General features: G+C 35.8%; 2 protein-coding genes and 1 pseudogene across 4 annotated transcripts; 1 reads left to right on the forward strand and 2 right to left on the reverse strand.

The window, feature by feature from the left end:
* Positions 1 to 5,983: 5,983 nt before the first annotated feature.
* Positions 5,984 to 7,893, forward strand: LOC120145098 (annotated as a pseudogene).
* Positions 7,894 to 8,593: 700 nt separating this feature from the next.
* Positions 8,594 to 18,677, reverse strand: LOC120145393 (cytochrome P450 CYP749A22-like). 2 transcript variants are annotated; one of them, XM_039159239.1, is made up of 5 exons: positions 18,385 to 18,677; positions 18,072 to 18,295; positions 17,755 to 17,987; positions 17,304 to 17,682; positions 16,772 to 17,232 (listed from the first exon to the last, which is right to left on the reverse strand). In XM_039159239.1, the coding sequence occupies exons 1-5, from the start codon at positions 18,656 to 18,658 to the stop codon at positions 16,792 to 16,794; spliced, it is 1,551 nt and encodes a 516-aa protein (XP_039015170.1). In that variant the 5' UTR covers positions 18,659 to 18,677; the 3' UTR covers positions 16,772 to 16,791. The 2 variants fall into 2 exon arrangements, 1 of the variants encoding a protein (XP_039015170.1); XR_005518129.1 differs by lacking the exons at positions 16,772 to 17,232; positions 17,755 to 17,987; positions 18,072 to 18,295; positions 18,385 to 18,677 and adding an exon at positions 8,594 to 8,650 and having other exon boundaries at positions 17,304 to 17,407.
* LOC120145391 (cytochrome P450 CYP749A22-like) lies at positions 12,461 to 14,484 on the reverse strand. Of its 2 annotated transcripts, XM_039159238.1 has the most exons (4): positions 13,892 to 14,478; positions 13,587 to 13,819; positions 13,068 to 13,446; positions 12,461 to 12,988 (listed from the first exon to the last, which is right to left on the reverse strand). In XM_039159238.1, exons 1-4 carry the CDS (start codon positions 14,396 to 14,398, stop codon positions 12,548 to 12,550), a joined length of 1,560 nt encoding a protein of 519 aa, XP_039015169.1. In that variant the 5' UTR covers positions 14,399 to 14,478; the 3' UTR covers positions 12,461 to 12,547. The 2 variants fall into 2 exon arrangements, with proteins under 2 accessions (XP_039015169.1, XP_039015168.1); XM_039159237.1 differs by having other exon boundaries at positions 13,587 to 14,484.
* Positions 18,678 to 20,328: the final 1,651 nt, after the last annotated feature.

Raw genomic sequence — 20,328 nt, forward strand, 5'->3', positions numbered from 1 at the left:
CTTACCCAAGTCTCAATTTGAATTATAAATTTAATTATATTTATGTGCTATTTTTAACCAATTAATATATATATATACATATTATTTTAGCATACACCCTTAACAAAAGTCAACGTTGGGGTGCTCAAGTCTCAACTAACGTCTAATATATGGTTTCAAATACAACTACCATATAATATTATTGTATCTATTTATTTATAAGAATGTTTTGTTCAAACAAATGATTAGGAATTTATTGTACAAAAATACATCAATTTGTACTAAATTTATAAAATTATGTCAACTAATGTCGGATAAATTGTTCGATGTTCGATGAATAATTCAGACGTGTATATGTTGGTAGATGATTAGCCGAGGAAGATATTTCTAGTTAGAGATGGCAGCATCGTCCTCTTCAGAGCTTTTCAATGGAATTCTAGAAGAAGATCAAAACCAGGATTCTACAGCACCGCCGCCAGCTCCGCCGTTGCGTCGGAAGGCAAAGAGAAAGCAACCACAACTAGGAACACCAGACAAGTATCAAATTCTGAATTATCTAAGAATTTGTTTATTTTAAACATGTATGGCAATGATGTACAGATCCAGACGTGGAAGTGGTAGCACTTTCTCCCAAGAGCGTAATGGAAACAGACAGGTTCATCTGCGAGGTATGCAACAAAGGGTTCCAAAGGTAGCAAAACTTGGACCTTCACAGAAGAGGACATAATCTGCCCCCGAAGCTTGGAAGGAAGGTTTATATTTGCCCCGAACCCACATGCGCCCACCACGATCCGTCGAGGCCATTCGTGACCTGTCGGCCATTAAAAAGCATTACTCGAGGAAACACGGCGAGAAGAAATGGAAGTGCGAGAAATGTTCCAAGAGGTACGCCTTGCAATCCGACTGGAAAGCTCATTCGAAGACCTGTGGCACAAGGGAGTACAAATGCGATTGCGGCACTGTATTCTCAAGGTAGTAGTAGTTGTTTTTGCATGTACAGTAAGTATTTGTAGGTTATATATAATGGATTTCCAATTTATGTATGTAACTGTTGCAGGCGTAACAGTTTCATCGGTCATAGGGGGTTTTGTGATGCACTGGCTCGGGAAAGTGAAAGGCTACCTTCTTCCTTTAACTTCACTGTCAATCATCAGCCCCATCAACAAGGACTAATGCAGTTTCCAGGTCTCCTAAACAACACAAGCAACAGGCCCTCGGCACCAAATTTCATTAATCTAACTCCATCTGGTTTGCCGACCATCACTGAACATCAGAGCGACAGCCACAACAGCAGCGAGACCGAGGAATGGGGTTCATAATTACGATCAATTCCCAGATGCGTGAAATAGGATTAGTTTGGACATCATATTGTCTTATAAGGAGAATTTTAGCGGAGTGTAAGGGTTCCCTATATCCCACGGCGAAGTGACAAGGGGAGTGAGCCCCCAAAGAAATGACACTCGTCTACTACTACGACTACGAAGGATCCTATATAAGGACACTATAGTCCTTGAAATGACAACCTTCAATCCCCCCCCCCCTTTCAGTTTGTCCCTTCTCACCCATATTCCTTTTCCTATTCTATGCATTTTCTTTGTGTATATTTGCTTGTAAACTAAAAGATGTCACTCCACCATCCCATAATTATACATAGTTTTAGGACATATATTTGAGGAGTAATTAGTGAGTTGAGAGTAAAGCACCAGCTTGACTCACAGACTGTCCAATATTTTATGAAATTACATTTTGAAATATATACATATACATACATGCTCAGTATGATCCGTTTGATGCTTTTGCATTCCTTGGATCAATTAATGAACTAGTATTGTCGAGGCAAAACAATCCCTACCGACACCATGAACCATCCACATTACTTGAAACAGAAACGTGGGTGTATCGATATTGATTCTCATTGGTCCAACCACCATTAATTATCATTTTTCACACGTGGTGATATTCGCCCACCAAAAGAAAATAAAAACAGCTGCAAGCTATAGTAAATAAAACACATTCAATTTTGCTCTAGAAAGGATGAAACTTAAAGACATAAGATCTCTTACTACCAACCCCTCAACTAACAAATCTCCCCTACCCCTTAAATAGTAAATAAACTCGATATGTACGAACTAAATTATTTAAGTGGTTAAAGAAATGATTGTTATTCCTAGATGTCTCAAGTTCGAATACCAACGACTAAATCGTGAATGATTGAGTATTTCATTATTAAATAATTGAAAATATTTAGAATAAATACTCGGCATCTTTTAAGCAAATGAAATGGGAAAGAGGGTTGTAGAGATCACCGTTTTAGGGTTTTATTTTCTTGCCTCCACACCGTTTGGACACGACACAAGCCAATTGGGTAGCATTTGTCGGGACGGGATACTGTCTTGTAGGGGAGGTAGTTTATGGGATTTAGGGATGGGATGTCTAAAAAAGACGGCTTTATGGGCCTATTGCCTTCGGGACCACTCCTTTTTTTTTTACAATCTCTTGTGCGATGCAGCCGAGAAGAACGTGGCCTACTTGTGCCATTCGTTTAATATTGTGCTTATCACCTTCATACCCCTTGTGTTTGGTTGACGAAATGATAAAATTATCAGAGAATAAGATTATTGAGAATATTGTATTTTGTGTTTGATTGGTTTAGCAGAAATGTAAGATTACCATATTTGGTTAAAGAAATAAAATATTATTGGAATATATATTTGACCAAATTGTCCCTATTATATATTTGTTTTTTTAAACAAGTTGAAAAATATTTATATATTTTCTTTAAAAAATTTAAATTCATAAAATTTATATATTTTTTTAAAAAAATTGAAAATATAAAAAGGTTTAATGAAAGGGTAAAATTTTATTTTAACCCCTAAACTTTATATAAAATTTTAATTATAGATTTTTTTTTGTAAATCTAAAATAGTTTAAGAATAAATTTGTAATTTAAATTTCGTAGAATTTTTATTATTCAATGACAGAAGAATGATATTTTTGGAAAAAAAATTAAGGGCATTTTAATCCAAAACGTCGGTAATCCAACAGTAACTAAAGAAAAGGAGGTAATGACATTCTCGGTAATATACCCAAAAAAATCCACTATTGGTAATCTTACATTACCGGGAATGAGATTCCCGAACTAACCAAACGGGGGAATGTGTATTTCATTCCTATGGGATGAGAATCCCACATTCCCCCATCCAAACTCCCCATATGGTCCAACACCAACTCACCTCTCCACCCTTTCTTCATTCAATGTTGTTTGCTGCACACCGTGAATTTAGTGTTTTATGGAATAATTTGGTCGATATTTTGATGGTTGATCTTTTCTAATTTGAAAAAAAACCCTTCAATTGACGTTTTTCTAAACATTTTTCTTTTGATGGATTCTTCTAAATTTCAACTCTCTTCTTTCGAGTAAGTATGAGGTGGATATTATCTTGATTTTTATAGGTATGCTTTGTTAATTTAAAGTACACAAATGATTCTCTGACTGTAAGACACTACTTTGTTGAATCTCTCGAATGTTAAAAATTACGAAATGATCCCCTGAATATAGAATGTTGCTTTGTTGAGTCACTCGACTATTAAAAGTTATAAAATGATCATCCTACTATTCACTATGTTTTAAACTCATCCTTTTTCGTTAAAAAGTTAACGACAATCTAAGTTGAATGTCAATATGTTGTTTGAGATATGATAGTCGTTTGAGATTCTAGGATCAAGTTTTATCATATCTCAAACAGTATATTATCGTCCAGCTCAGACTGCTATCAATTTTTTAACGGAAAGAAATGAATTTGGAACATGATAAATAGTCGGGTGTCCATTTTGTAACTTTTAATAGCCGGGGGTCTCAACAAAATAATATCCTATAATTAGGGGATCATTTTGTAACTTTTGATAACTAGTGGACTCAACAAAGTAATATCTTATAGTCAATGGACTATTTGTATACTTTACCCTCGTATTTAAGTTATGTAAGCACGTTCGTTGTAACGTAGGCATATCTATGTGATGATATAATTGAGTTTAGAAACACAACATTTTAGAATAGCAACTTAAGGGTTAAGAATATGAATAATAATATATCAGATCGAGTTGTGTTTCCGACCAATCTAATTAGAGAAATATACATTTTTCATTCGAATTTGACTCAAATTTGGAGATGTATTCAGATCGAATTTTTTTTACCTGAGAATATAATGAATATAATTAAAAGAAATTGAATATAATGAATATAATTAAAAGAAATTGAATATAGATGGGAACAAGTATAAAAGAGAAAAGCACTTGACGACGTGAGTGAGAGTGGCATCCACCATTTGCTTTCACCGATTCGCAACGACCCTTTGGTTGCTCCAAGAGACCTTTCCGATTCACAGCATTTTATTTTTAAAATATTTACTAAATATAATAATAATAATAAAAACAAGAGAGAGAGAGAGAGAGACGCACGTGTTACTTGCGTGACTGCCATGCTGGCTAAATGTGTAACTCTGCTCACGACGGACGGGTCTGCTGCGTTCTGACTTATATCACGTGCACCAGTGCCGTTCCCGGAGAACAGAAAACCATGTCCAAAAATGTTATTATAATCTTAAGTACGTAATATCATCTGATTTAAGATTATTTAACGATAATGACATGAGGGATTTTTCAATTATAACACAAACAAGAAGACGAATCAAATGAATTCAAATAACGCGATAATTTAATATCACTTTTCATGGTGATTTTCTTTTAAGAAATCGTGTATCTAAAATATCCGAATAATTAGATCCGTGAATTCGTCAACCGAACTCAATTCAAAATCTATGATCTTCCACGTCGAATGTTTATTTTTCTCAAGAACAAATAATTTTTTTTGAATTTAGATCCCCATGAATCACTGTTAATCCCTACGACTTGCGTAATTTATTGCACCACCGCTACTGCATTGGTCTCTGAGTACCTCATTTTTAAGTGATCAAGACTTAATAAAACGATAACATAAGTGACTAAAACTTAATAAAATGATAATATAAGTAACCAAAAGTGTACATATATGAAAAGAAAGTGATCAAAACTTCATTCATGTATCATTTACGTGAAAATGATGTAATTTTAATTTTATATATTTGCTCTGTCACGTCAGCAAACCGTTAAAAGTTTAACGACCGTTAACCTTCAGTGATCACATCTTAATTAAACGAAACAAAAATGATTAAATCCTAATTAAAATTAAAAAAAAAAGTGATCATTTATGTAATTTATTCTATTTTAAAATGTAAAAATAAAAAATTGTACTATGTTTTATATTACAGGACCTATACAGTATTTGTTTCGAAGCCCACCTTAGCACCGACCCAAACTTCCATCTTTAAAGTACGCCGCGGTGGCTCTTGGCTAGAGTACGCCCCTTTTCTCAAGGAATGAACTCTCTCTTTCTTCCTCCTCATTTTAAGTAGAAAAATCAAGAGAGAAACAGAGGACGAAAAGGGTGCCTTTTGGTTTTATAAGTTGCAGGCTTTTGGAGCATCGTGTCGGGGTGTGTGTTTAATTATGATTCAGGAATTAATAATATTTATTACGTATTCGCCAAAAATTTCTATTTTTTGGGGATATTTTAATATTTTATTACCTTAAAGATTCTTTCTTTTTGAGTATATAAATAGAATTCTGTCTCTGGGGTTCTTTTTATCATCATTGTCCATTCCTCGCGAAAAGGGGAAACTTCGTTTTGTTGAAGCGAGAATCAGCGAAAGAGAGGAGCTTTGGTAAATCCCAGATCACAAATTTCTCAGAGAAAAACAGAGATGTAACAATGGGTAAGCCCTTCTGCTTCTATACTTTGTTCTTTTGGAGACTCTGGGTTGTCTTTGTTATGTTTGCTTTTTTGACACACTGAAAATTTTCAAACTTTTCAGAGCATTTCTGCTTGATTTTCTAGGTTTTTTGTTGATTGCTCCTTATAGTTCCTCTCATTGGCTGATTATGGTTTTTTTTTTCTCTTTTTGTAGAGATGAACATGAGCTTTTCACATGATATCGATGATGAATATGAGAAATTCATCAGAAGAATAATCCACCCAGGTAAGCATCGAAAGGCCATCTTCTTTACTCTACCTACCATTAGAATTATCTTTGCATACCGTTCTTTTCAGGGTGGTGATTGATAATGAAACCTGCAAGAATGCAACCGAGATATGGGTATGTCTATAACTTTCTGGATTTTCCATTTTTCTTTTTTGTCTTCTTTGACCATTTTGGTGCTGATTTCATTTTTGTAATTACAGTTGATAGTGTAAACAAACATGGAATCCTTCTTGAAGTTGTGCAGATACTCACTGATCTTAACCTCATCATTACTAAAGCTTACATATCCTCTGATGGAAATTGGTTTATGGATGGTAGGATAGCCCATTTTTTTTAACTATCTATTTGTCTGCTATGTATTCAATTTGATTCTGAAATTATTTATTCTTTTTTGGGACCAGTTTTTAATGTTACTGATCAAGATGGAAATAAGATCTTAGATGAAGGGATTCTAGATTATATCAAGAAGGTATGCAGTAAAAAAGAAACCCTTTGTTTTTGTCTTGTTTTCATGCCCGTCTGATTACTTTTTTGTCTTGTGTACAGTCTCTGGGGCCTGAATCTTGTATCCCATTATCAATGAGATCTGTTGGGGTGAAGCAATCGATGGACCACACCGCAATCGAGTTAATGGGGAGTGACAGACCCGGATTGCTGTCTGAAGTGAGTGCTGTCCTTAGGCGTCTTAAATAAAATGTAGTGAGTGGTGAAGTGTGGACGCACAACACCCGTGTTGCAGCCGTGATGCAAGTGACCGACGAAGAAACAGGAACTGCAATCACCGATCCAGAAAGGCTGTCTGGGATAAAGTCGCTTCTTTGCAATTTACTCAAGGGAAGCAACAAATCCAGCTTGGCCAACACTGCGGTCTCTAACTCGGTCACACATACCGAGAGAAGGCTTCACCAGATGATGTTTGCCTATAGGGATTACGAACGAACGAGCGATGATGTCTTGGATGATAGGCAAGGGCCTAATGTGGATGTTGTTAATTGGTATGATAAGGACCATTCAGTGGTTACCATTAGGTGTAAAGATAGACCAAAACTCCCCTTTGATACGGTTTGCACCTTGACAGATATGGACTATGTAGTGTTTCATGCAAATATTGGAACTGAGGGTCCATTTTCTTATCAGGTAACGATTGGCTACTTCTCATGACTTCGGGTTGAAGGTTGGTTATGTTCGCATCATCTTCTAATTAATTTGCTTACTATGTCTTGTGTTCTTTTAGGAATATTACATTCGGCATGTAGACTGATATCCCGTGAAATCAGAAGCAGAGAGACACAGAGTAACTCAGTGTCTCGAAGCAGCAATCGAGAGAAGGGTATCTGAGGTGAGTCCACTGTTCTATATATCAGAATTTGGGAGTACGCAAACTTAAATAGATTAGTGATGACGAGACACAAAGTTCACAATGAAAATGAAACCGTTAACATAATGATACGAAACTGTTGCAGGGTTTGAAGCTCGAACTTTGCACGACAGACAGTTGGATTACTGTCTGATGTTACGCGCATATTCAGGGAGAATAACCTCACAGTCACCCCAGCCGAATTGACAACGAAAGAAGGCAAAGCTGTGAATACATTCTACATCCGTGATATGTCAGGTTACCTGGTTGACGCCAAAACAATTGACTCGATCCGCGAAGTGATAGGCCAGACTATACTAAAAGTTAAAGGCTCCCCTGAAGACCCAAAATCAGCTCCTCAGGAATCTCCAACCAGGTTCCTTTTCGGTGGTCTCTTCAAGTCAAAATCTTTTGTCAATTTCAGCTTGGTTAGGTCCTATTCTTGAGGAATACATTCAAATCCCTCCACATGTAAATATTAAAACAACATCCCATTTAGGAATCATTATCTCTTCTTGTAAACGAAGACCGTCGGTCGAATGATCTGTAAATTTCGTACAAACATTGTGTTCAATCGAAAGTTCGATACAAAAACCTTATCTGTTCGACCATATCTTGTTTATATAAAAGAGATTGGACATGTTAAGATTAAGTTGCGTTTTGGCTACAAGTTTGGACTGATGTTCACAGATTAGACAGGTTGCTTCATTGCTATACACACTAATCAAACCATTAATAAATTAGTACTATTTTGAAGAAAAATGAGGCCACTGAACTTTTTTGATTGGTCGGTGACTTCCTACTGCGAATGCTGATCAATTCATCCCACCAAATCAGGCATTATACACGCAAAAGAGGGCATGTCGGCTATGGTTTTTATGTTTGGTAATGATCATTTCTTGAATTTTCCAGGTCCTAAAAAGATTTGCATGCGAATCTTTAACATCAGTTTTCATGTGAATGCAAAAGTGTTTTTGGATATGGGTTTAGCTTGTTGCAACCCCACCTTATCTGTGTTTTTGTTTCATTTGCTAAGCTTTGGTCCACTGATGACGATAATAACATTCTTGAAGTATAAAATTCTGTTGTTAGATCGTCACGTCAAATTTACGTTATGATAAATGAAGGTGCAGGCAAACCTAGAGCAAATGAATTCGAATGATACCTTGATAAGGTTAAATAAGTTGCCATTTACAGGAGGATACAGTCTTGGTGTTTCATTGATGATCATGTTGATCTGTTTTAGAAAAAGGAATCAAAGGCAAAACATTGTAATTCATAGTGTAGTTCAATAATAAACATGAAACACATTCGGTTTTCAGTTTGGCGATCCCTTCTGAATCCGAGTTTCGTGTACCGAATACCTCCAACACCTCTATTTGTGCTTTGTCTTTACCGGTCTGTGTGGGTTGCTAGGAGGAGGAATGTCCATACAAGCAAGGAATTAATTGTTTCATGGCCGGCAAAATAGAAAGTTCTACATCATCTACCAATTCTTGTTCCCAAAACCTGTTTTTCTCATCGGATTCATGATAAGCATTTACAAGTAATCCAAGAAAGTCGTTACCGAAGTTTTCCATCTCTCCGGTCACGACTTTCTCTTCCCTTTTATGACGATCCTCGTTACAGGTCTTAACAGATGATGCCATGGTGCCCATTCTTTTCTTTCAAGATCTTAACAGATGATGAATCCATCAGGTTTTGCGGTGTTTATATTTGATTTCTTTTAAGAAAATATGATAATAAACTATTGAATTATGTTTGTTATAAAATTATGGGGCAAAAACGTATTTGTGAACAGTAAAATATGTATGAACAGTAATAAACAGTAACCTGCTACAGGGAACCGATTCCAGATTGCAAATAGGGAACCGATTCCCCTGCTACAGGGAACCGATTCCCTTGCTACAGTACTGTTACAGTACTTCTGTAAAGCGTACATAAAACTCGTAAAAATTTAACCGTTCATCACTATACATTTACACTTACATAAAATATGTTCAGAACATTAGAAAAGTCTATCAGAGCGTTCGTACTAACAACTTATTACATTTCTTACATGCCAACGTATTATGCACAATCAAAATACATACTTTATCAATTACTTCTGATCTGATCTTCTAATAGTGTTGTCGTTCTTGCCACTCCTATTTCTGTTATTCTTGGTTCTTGGTACCTACGTGTAAATCACTTACACGCTAAGTCATAGACTTAGTGAGGCATGATTAAATATATAACAATAATTCGTGAAACATACACTCTTACTGTTTAATCGTAACATTATAACTTGCATGTATGTATTACACTATAACATATATGATCATGTCATGCATATATGAAATTTATCGTCTTATGCAAGTTTTCACTTCACTTTATCTTTGTATTGCTCATGTACATTATTGAGAACAAGAGGTAAATGAGTACACTGAAGTTGTGCACATATGCTGTCACCACAGCTCATATAAATTTGCACCGAAGTGCCACATAGAATTTGTCCCGAAAGACTGCGTAGAAATGCACCGTAGTGCCATATAAGATTGTCCATAAGGACCACATAGAAATTCCTTAAGAATCATATACATATACCAAGGATCAAGTAGGTGTCTCAAAAGACCTCATACATGTTCCAAAGAATACATAAATGTCCCGAAGGACCACGTAGAATTTTGTCCCGAAGGACCGCGTAGACCCTCTACTCTTGGCATGCCAACTATACCTATGGTTCTCATCTACATAACATGGGCTTAAATATGAGTACATATCTCATTTTCATATCGTTTTCATCACTTTTCATATAAACACATATTTCACTTCACATGTACACATATGATCATTTCCATTATTTCACATACCTGAATTGATTCTTTGACAATTGCATTCTTTCATATAATATCATATTAAAGCATGTATGAATTATGCAAGAAATCAATGTATTCAATATAGATATATGGATGCATGTATATGAATATGAAATCATGAATTCAACTATAAGAGATAGACTTATCGCAAGTCTTATCTCCATACAATTCTATCTAGTATGTGCACTCACCTTAGCCTTGCTTAATTTGACTCGATTCTAATCATTCGATTGTTCTTACTTGTCACTTGTTCCGGAACTCGTTTAGGCTCCATATCTACATAAACATAATTTCTGAGACAACTATCAAAAGCCTAAACCTTATCATTAACATCTAATAGCTTAAACAAATTTAATGAACCAAACTTCAACTTTCCTTTAGGGGGAATCGACTCCCCCCCAGGGGGTATTGGTTCCCTCTGCATAATCTGTAAAATTTACCCAGATTTTACTGTTCAAACCCGAAAATCATCAACTCTTCACTAAATTTTTCTCATACAAAGTTCCTTTCATACCACCCAACTTAACTACAACCATTTTAACTAACTTCTATCATTTCGAAACTTTATTATTTCCAATACTTCATTCAAATTCTTAAAACCAATAATCATACCCAAATTTCAAACATGTTATTAATCAATTCTAACACTTCTAACCCTTTAATTAACCTCTTGACAAGTCGAAAATCTTATTCAAACCTCAAAAACTCATCCATATCGAAATTTCATCTAAAAACCCATTTCTCAAATCTATCTCTAAAACATTTATCTTGTTGTTTTAATGTCGTATAAGCTTTCCTTTAGCTTATATAACATCCAAACTAAAAATCAAAGAAACGACCAAGGTTCAAATTCTTACCTTGAGCTTGGGTGCCTCACGTTGAGAAAAGAAGATGAAGAAGATAAGTCTCTGAAAACTTATCTCTTCAATTCATTCACATGGGTATTATAATACCCACAATTATTATTTTATTATTTCATTTGCTCAATGACCCTTTTACCCTTATTATAATTCCATATTTACTATCATACCCAACAAACAAAATTCCTCCATAAATCACTAGACTTATCACTTGATTCTAATTCACCAACTAAATTTATAAATTCTTACAATTTAGTCACTTACCCGGTAATTAGGATGTTACAAGTTTATTGTTTACAATCTTTTATCCTTATTGAAAAGGGGTTTTGGTTCTATCTTAGCCATTGTAAAATATAGAGAATTTGTAAAGATTACTCTTGAGCCTAGAAAAAGAAAGAACAAATTTGTAAATTTGTTAGAAATCCTTATTGAGGTGCTAAGGTAGTGGATGTAGACTTCTTTGAGTAAGTTGAACCACTATAAATCATTGAGCAAAATTTCCTATCACTTTTCCTAAATTCGAAAAATTTAAAAAATGTCAATTCACCCTATCTTGACAACAATTTTGATTGATCAATCGAGATTCAAAAATCCTAACATTAACGTCCAACTTAGACAACTGCCATTTTTAACGGAAAATGGTGAGTTTGGAACAGAAAGAATAGTCGAGTGACCATTTTATAACTTTTAATAATCGATGAACTTAGCAAAGCAATATTCTATAATCGAAGGGCCACTTATAATTTTTAATAATCGGGACTTAATAAAACAATACCCTATAATTGAAATACTATATGTATATTTTACCTTAAAAATATAATTTTAAAATTAAAGGACAATAATGTCTATCCCACTTTATCTATGATCTCTCTATTTTTCTCTTAGAAATATTTTAGTGTTTTTTAAGACTAAAAGGAAACGTTGTATGGTTTCTCGGTAGGATTAAATAAAGAGTAAATTACGAGTTTTGTATTTATACTATCAGTTTTGATCTGTTTTAGTACGTAACTTTTAAATTTTTTAAAATCATACCTATATTTAGTTTTTATTTTATTTTAATATCCCTGTTTAAAATCTAACGATAAATTTTGAAAAAAATAAAAGTTTAGGTACTAAAAGGGACAAAAACTAATAGTTTAGGTACTTAACGCGTTAAGTTTTTTAACGACGAGTACTAAAATAAAATAAAAACTAAATGTTAGATCTGATTTTAAAAAAAATTAAAAATTTAGATGCTAAAATAATGATAAGGATCGAAAAAATTAATACCTTTATCAAAGTAATTATACAAGGGACATGATACAGAAAATCATAATTATTCTCCACATCGTTGAAGTAATTCACAAGCTCATTACTAGGAACGGTTCCTACAACATTTTTGTTTATTGATAATTATACTATCAGCAGCCGATAGTTTCACGCATCAGCATGTAGTGAATGAAACAACAACTGAAGCCCATGTTCCGGCTTGAGTACAAGGCGCGGCACCGGCGAGTGAACATAGGCAGGGGAGAGTGTGAAGCTGTAGCGTTGTAGAATCATGGAGAGAGCGATTTTTGTTTCGGTGATTGCGAAGCTCATTCCGACGCAAGATCGAGGTCCCAACCCGAAGGGAAGATAAGCTGCCGCATTGTAGTTGGTAGCTTTGGCAACCCCTTCAACGAATCTCTCCGGTTTGAAGAGGTGAACATCGGGTCCCCATAAGTCAGGGTCATGGTGGAGTGCTATGATACGGATGTCGACCTCTAATGGAGTAGGCAGGGCGAGTTTTCCCAATCGGACTTCTCGTCGGACTTTACGTATAGTCCCGCTTACGGGAGGGTACAGTCTTAGTGTCTCATTGATGATCATGTTGATCTGTTGCAGAAAAAACGAATCAAAGGCATCATATTGTAATTCATGTAGTGTACTTCATTGATGAACATGAAATGCTTACAATTTTTAGCTTGGCGATCCCTTCCAAATCCGGGTTTCGGTTACCGAACACTTCGAACACCTCTGTTCGTGCTTTGTCTTGCCAATCTGTGTGGGTTGCTAGGAGGAGGAATGTCCATGCAAGCAAGGAATTAGTTGTTTCATGGCCGGCAAAATAGAAAGTTTTACATTCATCTACCAAATCTTGTTCCGAAAGCCTGTTTTTCTCGTCGGATTCATGATAGGCGTTTACGAGTAATCCCAGAAAGTCGTGACCGAAGTTTTCCGCCTCTCCGGTCACGACTTTCTCTTCCCTTTTTCTAACGATTTTCATCACAGTATCATGTATCGTTTTTGCAAGCTTCTCTGTTTCGATTTCATCAGCGGATTTCCAGATCTGGCTGCAACAACAAACCAAACCAAACATCGATTTTCTTTTAAATTCGGTGGCTGCAACAACAAACCAAACCAAACATCGATTTTCTTTTAAATTCGGTGTTATTATAATACAATCACTAAACTTTTAATTCGATGAACTTGCCTGATGATAGGAATCCTTGTTTTATAAAGATTTCTGCCTGCAATTCCTGATAGCTTCATCAGTATGTCAAAAATCTTCTCCCCTTCCAAGTAGCTGCTACCAAAAGCTGTTCTGGATATTACTTCCGAAGCAAATAATCTGAACTCCCGGTACACTTCGATCTCTTCTCCTTCTTTACCTCTCCATTTCTCCATCATCGTTTCGACACTCGCAATGATCGCCGGAGTCATGTTCTGCGACATTCGATAATTCATTATACATGGTGAATGAATCACATAATGATCGGAGGTGATCAAATTATTTACCTTCAAGCTCTCCCCATGGAAGGCATAATTGGCCAGCTTCCTTTGCCTCGACCATTTCTCCCTCTCGGTCGAAGCAAGCCCGTCGCCCAACATCTTCTCAAAGAAATACGTGGGCTCCCTCTTTGGGAAAGCTTTGTCGCTGTTTCTCAGCACCTCTTTCACCAGTTCTGGCTCTGCGATTTCGAGTTGAGCTCGGACTCCATTCCAGCCGAGATGGATCTTCCCGTACTTGTTGATCCAGTGATGAAAATGAGGCATCACTCTGGGGAATATATCGTGCGACAGTCCCAGAGGCTTGCTCGATGCTTCCCTTTGGAGCTGGACCACTTGTTTGTTGTTTCCATGGACGAATTCATAAGGAGGACCTCTGATTCCCTGGGAGTTCAGTATCGACTGTATACGACGAGGGATCCACCAGTACTTATAGAAGATGTAGAAGAAAGCGACGAGGAAGTAGAGGCAGAAAGAAGCTGTGGAAAAGAGTAGAAGCTTTCCCATGGTGTCCATTTTTCTTTCTTTCTGGCTAGATCTTAACAGATGATGAATGCTTCAGGTTTTGGAGTGTTTATATATGATTTTCTGGGTTTCTCTTGAGGTCTACGGATTGCCATTTGTCCACCTTTGCTGTTTAGGCCATTTTTATAATTTTTCTTAGAGAACTACACCCGATAATCAGGGAAATAGACAAGAAAAAGATCATATGCGTCTAGGCATGGACGATGGCAATGATGCAATGGCTACTTTACACGACATTGTGAAAACGACAATAAGAGAATGGGAGGAACTGCTTTTTGGGTTAATATAAAAAGGGTAAATTACAAACTTCTACCTTCAGAATATTACAAAATGGTCCCTAGACTATAGAATATTACTTTTACGAGCCCCTCAACTATTCAAAGTGACAAAATAGTCACTCAACTGTTTATTACATTTCAAATTCGTATTTTTTCGTTAAAAAATTGACGACAATCTAAATTAAATATTAATATATTGTCTGAGATGAGATATGATAAAATATAATATCATAATCTTGAATGACTATAATATATCAGACAACAAATTAACATTTAACTCAGAATTATGTTAATGTTTAATGAAAAATTATGTATTTAAGACATAATTAATAGTCAGATGATCATTTTATAACTTTTTAATAGTCGGAGAATTTAGTTTAAATTTTAAAAATTTCAAATCTAAATGAATTAATCAAATTTTACTTTTCAATTTCAATGACAATAACAATGACGTGATGAAAAAATTTGCCAAAATGAATTCATCAGTCAGCATTTTACGTCCTGACTTGACATTTTATGTTGTCGGGTAAATTGTATGGATAATCCCTTATATTTTTGGTCTAACCGATTTAATCATCAATTTAAAAGTTAAAGGGGAATGGTCCCTAATATGCTATTAAATCATTCGATTTTAGTCCCTCAGCCGTTGACTCCCGTTCAATTTTAGTCCTTCGGGCATGTTAGGGACTTAAACAAAAAGGGGTTAATAAAAATTAATGTTTGATGAATTAATATCGAACGAATCAATAAAGTTAGGAATAATTTCCTCTTAATTTTTAAAATGGTGACCAAAATTGATCCGACTCTAAACATAGGAGACTATTCGCATAGTTTACCCTTTGTCGTCTTACTTCACTTCTCTCTTTCTTATCCTACAGTCATTATTGGCCATTAGCGTGCAAAATTCAACATGGTGGTTTTCAATCAATGAATGCAAAGAACAACTTTGCTACCATATTTGTTCACATTTATATTTTATAACTTAAAGTCAAAGGACATTAATGCCTGGTCGGCTTGTCCTACGTAGAATAGCAAAACTTATCTTTAGCCCTTTTAGATTTTCATGTTTACTTGTATTTTATATTTTGTACACGCCCTTGAACTTCGACATCTCGAAACGTGCTATCTTAGTCGACTTTTTTGTGATTGTGGCTAAGTAAGCTTAAAAATATCCCAAGCAATGATACTTAGAATCTCGACGGAAGCTAGACAAGAGAACTAGCACAAAAAAAAAGATAAGAAAGCTTTGAGAGAAGAATGCTCTTATTATTTCTCAAAGTGAAGGAGTGAGTACAAATGAGGAGGGGAGGACGTCAAGGTTATTAGTTCTAATAAAATATATTTTTATTTAAACTTTTCATAATTCTAACTAAAAAATTATATTTTATTTAAGTTTAAATAAAAAAATATTATTTTAAAAAACTCGTCATGTAGGCGCGACTCGTTTCCCTTACACTATAGCATCTGCCGTAGATCTCAAATTAATATTCGAGATGATCTAATGGGCTAATTTTATGATCCGCCTGGCTTATTGGGCCAATTTTGCCGCGTATGGCCCCTCTATAATTTCCAATCAATCTGTATTGGTCCAGTTTACTTTAGTTGGGCTGGTTTAAGATTTTTCAAACCAACCAAACCACTCAAACAAGTAATAAATATAAGGGTAAATTATCCATTTAGTATCTAAACTATTAATTTTAGTTCATTTTAGTATCTAAACTTTCATTTTTCTCAAAAACATACCTAAAGTTTATTTTTTATTTTATTTTAGTACCATGTTCATAATTTAACATTAGGTTTTGAAGAAAAATAAAAGTTTAGTTACAAAACGGACCAGAATTAATAGTTTAGGTACTAAACATATAAAGTTTTTAACAATGAGATATTAAAATGAAACAAAAACTAAACATTAGATATGATTTTGAAAAATTAAAAATTTAGGTACTAAAACGGGTTAAAACTGATAGTTTAAGTACTGAATGTATAGTTTACCCTAAATATAAACACACAACAGTGTAGGCGGTGAAAGATCAACACAATATAAAAGTACATATAACAATAATGATTCGTCCACAAATTAGCGTCATTACGTAGGGAGCGAAAAGATTAATAATCACTACGTAGGGAACGAAACAGCAACGGAACACCATGTTGCGGCTTGAGTACGAGACTGGGTAATGGCGAGTGAACGTAGGCAGGGGAGAGGGTGAAACTATAGCGTTGCAGGATCATGGAGAGAACAATCTTTATCTCGATCATTGCGAAGCTCATTCCTACACAAGATCGAGGTCCCAAGCCGAAAGGAAGAAAAGCTGCCGTGTTGTAGTTGGTAGTTTTGGCAATCCCTTCGGCGAATCTCTCCGGTTTGAAAACATGAACATCGTCTCCCCACAGGTCAGGGTCATGGTGAAGTGCTAGAAATCGGATGTCGACCTCTAAACCAGTAGGCACGACGAGTTTTCCGACTCGGACTTCTCTTTCGACTTTCCTCGGCGTGCTATTCGCCGGAGGATACAGCCGTAGAGTTTCATTGATGATCATGGTAATCTGCAAGAGAAGAAAAGGAATCAAACAACATGAACATATTATAAAGTTCAATTTTTGTGTAGGTTGCTTACGGTTCTTAGTTTGGAGATCCCTTCATAATCTGGGTTTTGAGTACCAAAGACCCTCAACACCTCTGTTCTTGCTTTGTCTTGCCAATCCGTGTGGATTGCTAGGAGAAGCATCGTCCATGCAAGCGAAGAATTAGTTGTTTCATGGCCAGCAAAGTAGAAAGTTTTACACTCGTCAACCAAATCTTGTACCGACAGCCTGTTTTTCTCGTCCGAATCATGACGGGCACTTACAAGTAACCCCATGAAATCACTGCCGAAGTTGTCTGCTTCTCCGGTCACTACTTTCTCATCTCTTTCCTTGACTATCTTCATCACAGAATCATGTATCGTTTTCGCCAGTTTTTCTGATTCGATTTCATAAGCAGATTTCCAAAACTTGCTGCAAAAGCAAAACCAGAGACACAAATAAACCCCGTACGTATACTACAAGCAAATGCTTAGATGAACTTACCTGATGATGGGAATCCTTGATTTGAAAAAGTTTCTGCCTGCAAGTACCGATAACTTCATCAACATCTCGAAGATCTTCTCCCATTCCAAGTGATTGCTACCAAAAACTACTCTCGAAATCACTTCTGAAGCTAATAACTTGAACTCTTGGAACACTTCGACCTCTTTTCCTTCTCGATCTCTCCATTTCTCGAGCATCGATTCGACGCTACCGATTACGGCCGGAAACATGTTCTAACAACCGAATTATACATGTATCGTCAGTGAAACAGATGAACTATATGTGATACAGAGTATACTTTTGAAACTGAAGTTTACCTTTAAGATCTCCCCATGAAAGGCGTAATTAGCCAACTTCCTTTGCCTTATCCATTTATCTCCTTCGGTTGTGCCAAGCCCGTCGCCTAATATCTTCCCAAAAATATACGTAGGCTTCCTCTTGGTAAAAGCTTTGTCACTGTTTCTCAGCACCTCTTTCACCAGTTCTCGTTCAGTAATCACGAGCTGAGCTTGAGCTCCATTCCAGCTAAGATAATTCTTGCCTGGAAAAACAAAAACAAAGAGATTTAATTACAAAATTTCTTCATGGAAAAAGCTAACTGGGAAACATGTTTCGATGATGAAAGCTCACCGTATTTGTAGATCCAGGAATGAAAATGAGGCATAACCCTGGGGAAAATATCGTGCGTCAACCCCATGGGTTTGGTTAATGCTTCCCTTTGCATCTGGACAACTTGTTTGTTGTTTCCATGGATGAATTCATAAGGAGGTCCATAGATTCCCTGGGAATTCATCATCAACTGTACACGATGAGGGATCCACCAGTACTTGTAGACGACATACAGGAGAGCTATGGGCAAGTAAAGGTACAAAGAAGCTGTGAAAAGAAGTAGAAGCATTCCCATGGCGTTTGCCGTGTTTCTTCTTCTTCTTCTTTATCTTAACCAATGAACGGAATAGATTTTGGCAGCGTTTTAGTATGATTTATAGCTATGATTTTGGGGTTTGTTTCTGGATGTTCAAGGTTCAACGTTGACATTTTCTCGTCCTCTTCTCTTGTTCAAGGAATTTTCTCTAGCCCCGTTTGACTCTTACTGCTAAAGCGACATTATTAAGAATTGTTTATGGTTAAAATATTAGGTTTGACCGTGTAGGGTATGGGTCCCACTCACCCGTGAACCCGGGAAAAAGTTGTTTGTTTATCTCATTTTTTGGTTTTGACTTTGGTGAAAAAAGTTCTGGCTTGTGTGTGGGCAAGGTATAACACAACAAAAAATCAGATCTGTTTTGAAAGAGAGAGAGAGCAGCCACGTTTGAGAGAAAAGAGGAGAAAAACAGATTTCTAAAAGTTTGGTGTAACAGTAATCAACTCTTCGATAAAGGGTTTATTTGTGGTTCGATTAAGCTGATTTTTGGACATCAACTAGGTGATAAGATGTTCTTGACTTTGTATGGTCGAATTTTTAATTCGAGCAATGTAACGACGAAAAATGTCAATTTAAAGCAGCTGCATTTTTGGGGATTATAGTCTTGTTGTTGAACATTTGATGATAGTGGAGTTTTTTATTGGACTCTAAAGTCTCGTGGTTTTTACCCTTGATTTAGAGGGGGTTTTTACGTAAAATATTTGTGTCTTGATTTATTTGCGTTGTGGTTGTATTGGTTGATTTGTGGTTGATTAATGTTGCTAGAGAACATATTTTGTGCTATAGTTGTTTCCATAATTTTTTGCAGGAGTTATAGAGAGAAAAAGAACATCGATTGTGCTTCCTCTTGTGTTTAGTTGTTCGGTTTCTTCCCCAACAAACTAGTATCAGAGCTTGGTTATTGTGCCAGATAATTATGGAAATTAATACGAGCAAGATGATTATGTTGAATGACACGAATTATCAACTTTGGTGGAATAAAATGAAAGACTTATTGTTTGTGAAGGCTTTGCATCTTCCGGTCTTTGCTACTCAAAAACCCGATTCGAAAAGTGACGAGGAATAAGAATATGAACATCAACAAGTGTGTAACTTTATTCGGCAATTTGAAGAAAATGTTTCCAACTACATTGATCAAGAGACACATGCTAGCACATTGTGGGAGAAGCTTGAAAGCTTGTATGCTTCGAGGTCGGTCAACAACAAGTTGTTTTTGCTAAAAAAGATTATGACGTTGAAATACAAAGAATGAATGTCTATAGCTAACCATGTTAGTGAGTTTTAGAGTGTGATGAATCAGTTGTTTGGTATGACGTCAAATTTGATGATGATATTTTAGGGCTTTGGTTGCTTGCTACTCTACCGGACTCTTGAGAGACTTTTTGGGTCTCGTTCATTAATTCTGCTCCACATGGTATTATTACTTTGGATTTGGCTAAGTGTGGTTTGTTGAATGAAGAGGTTAGAAGAATATCCCAAGGTTCTACAATATAGTCCGAGGTATTGTTTACCGAGAATAAGGGAGAAACAAAGATAAAGATGAAAAGGGTAGAGATAAAAACCAAAGCAAGTCAAGATAGAGATACAAGAATCTTGAGTGTCATCATTGTGATAAGAAAGGTCATATCAAGAAATATTGCTTCAAGTGA

The sequence above is a fragment of the Hibiscus syriacus genome, unplaced genomic scaffold (genome assembly GCF_006381635.1).
Source record: "Hibiscus syriacus cultivar Baekdansim isolate YM2019G1 unplaced genomic scaffold, ASM638163v2 tig00110893_pilon, whole genome shotgun sequence".
In the NCBI taxonomy this organism is placed as follows: Eukaryota; Viridiplantae; Streptophyta; class Magnoliopsida; order Malvales; family Malvaceae; genus Hibiscus; species Hibiscus syriacus.

What these genes read in the sequence shown, in the direction of transcription:
- LOC120145393 (XM_039159239.1), bottom strand. Translation starts at nt 18,658, where the DNA reads ATGGGAATGCTTCTACTTCTTTTCACAGCTTCTTTGTACCTTTACTTG. An exon ending in TTCATGGGGAGATCTTAAAG is followed by an intron (nt 17,988 to 18,071) that starts GTAAACTTCAGT and finishes TTCGGTTGTTAG; the next exon opens with AACATGTTTCCGGCCGTAAT. An exon ending in GGATCTCCAAACTAAGAACC is followed by an intron (nt 17,233 to 17,303) that starts GTAAGCAACCTA and finishes CTTCTCTTGCAG; the next exon opens with ATTACCATGATCATCAATGA.
- LOC120145391 (XM_039159237.1), bottom strand. Translation starts at nt 14,398, where the DNA reads ATGGACACCATGGGAAAGCTTCTACTCTTTTCCACAGCTTCTTTCTGC. An exon ending in ACAAGGATTCCTATCATCAG is followed by an intron (nt 13,447 to 13,586) that starts GCAAGTTCATCG and finishes TTGTTGTTGCAG; the next exon opens with CCAGATCTGGAAATCCGCTG. An exon ending in GGATCGCCAAGCTAAAAATT is followed by an intron (nt 12,989 to 13,067) that starts GTAAGCATTTCA and finishes TTTCTGCAACAG; the next exon opens with ATCAACATGATCATCAATGA.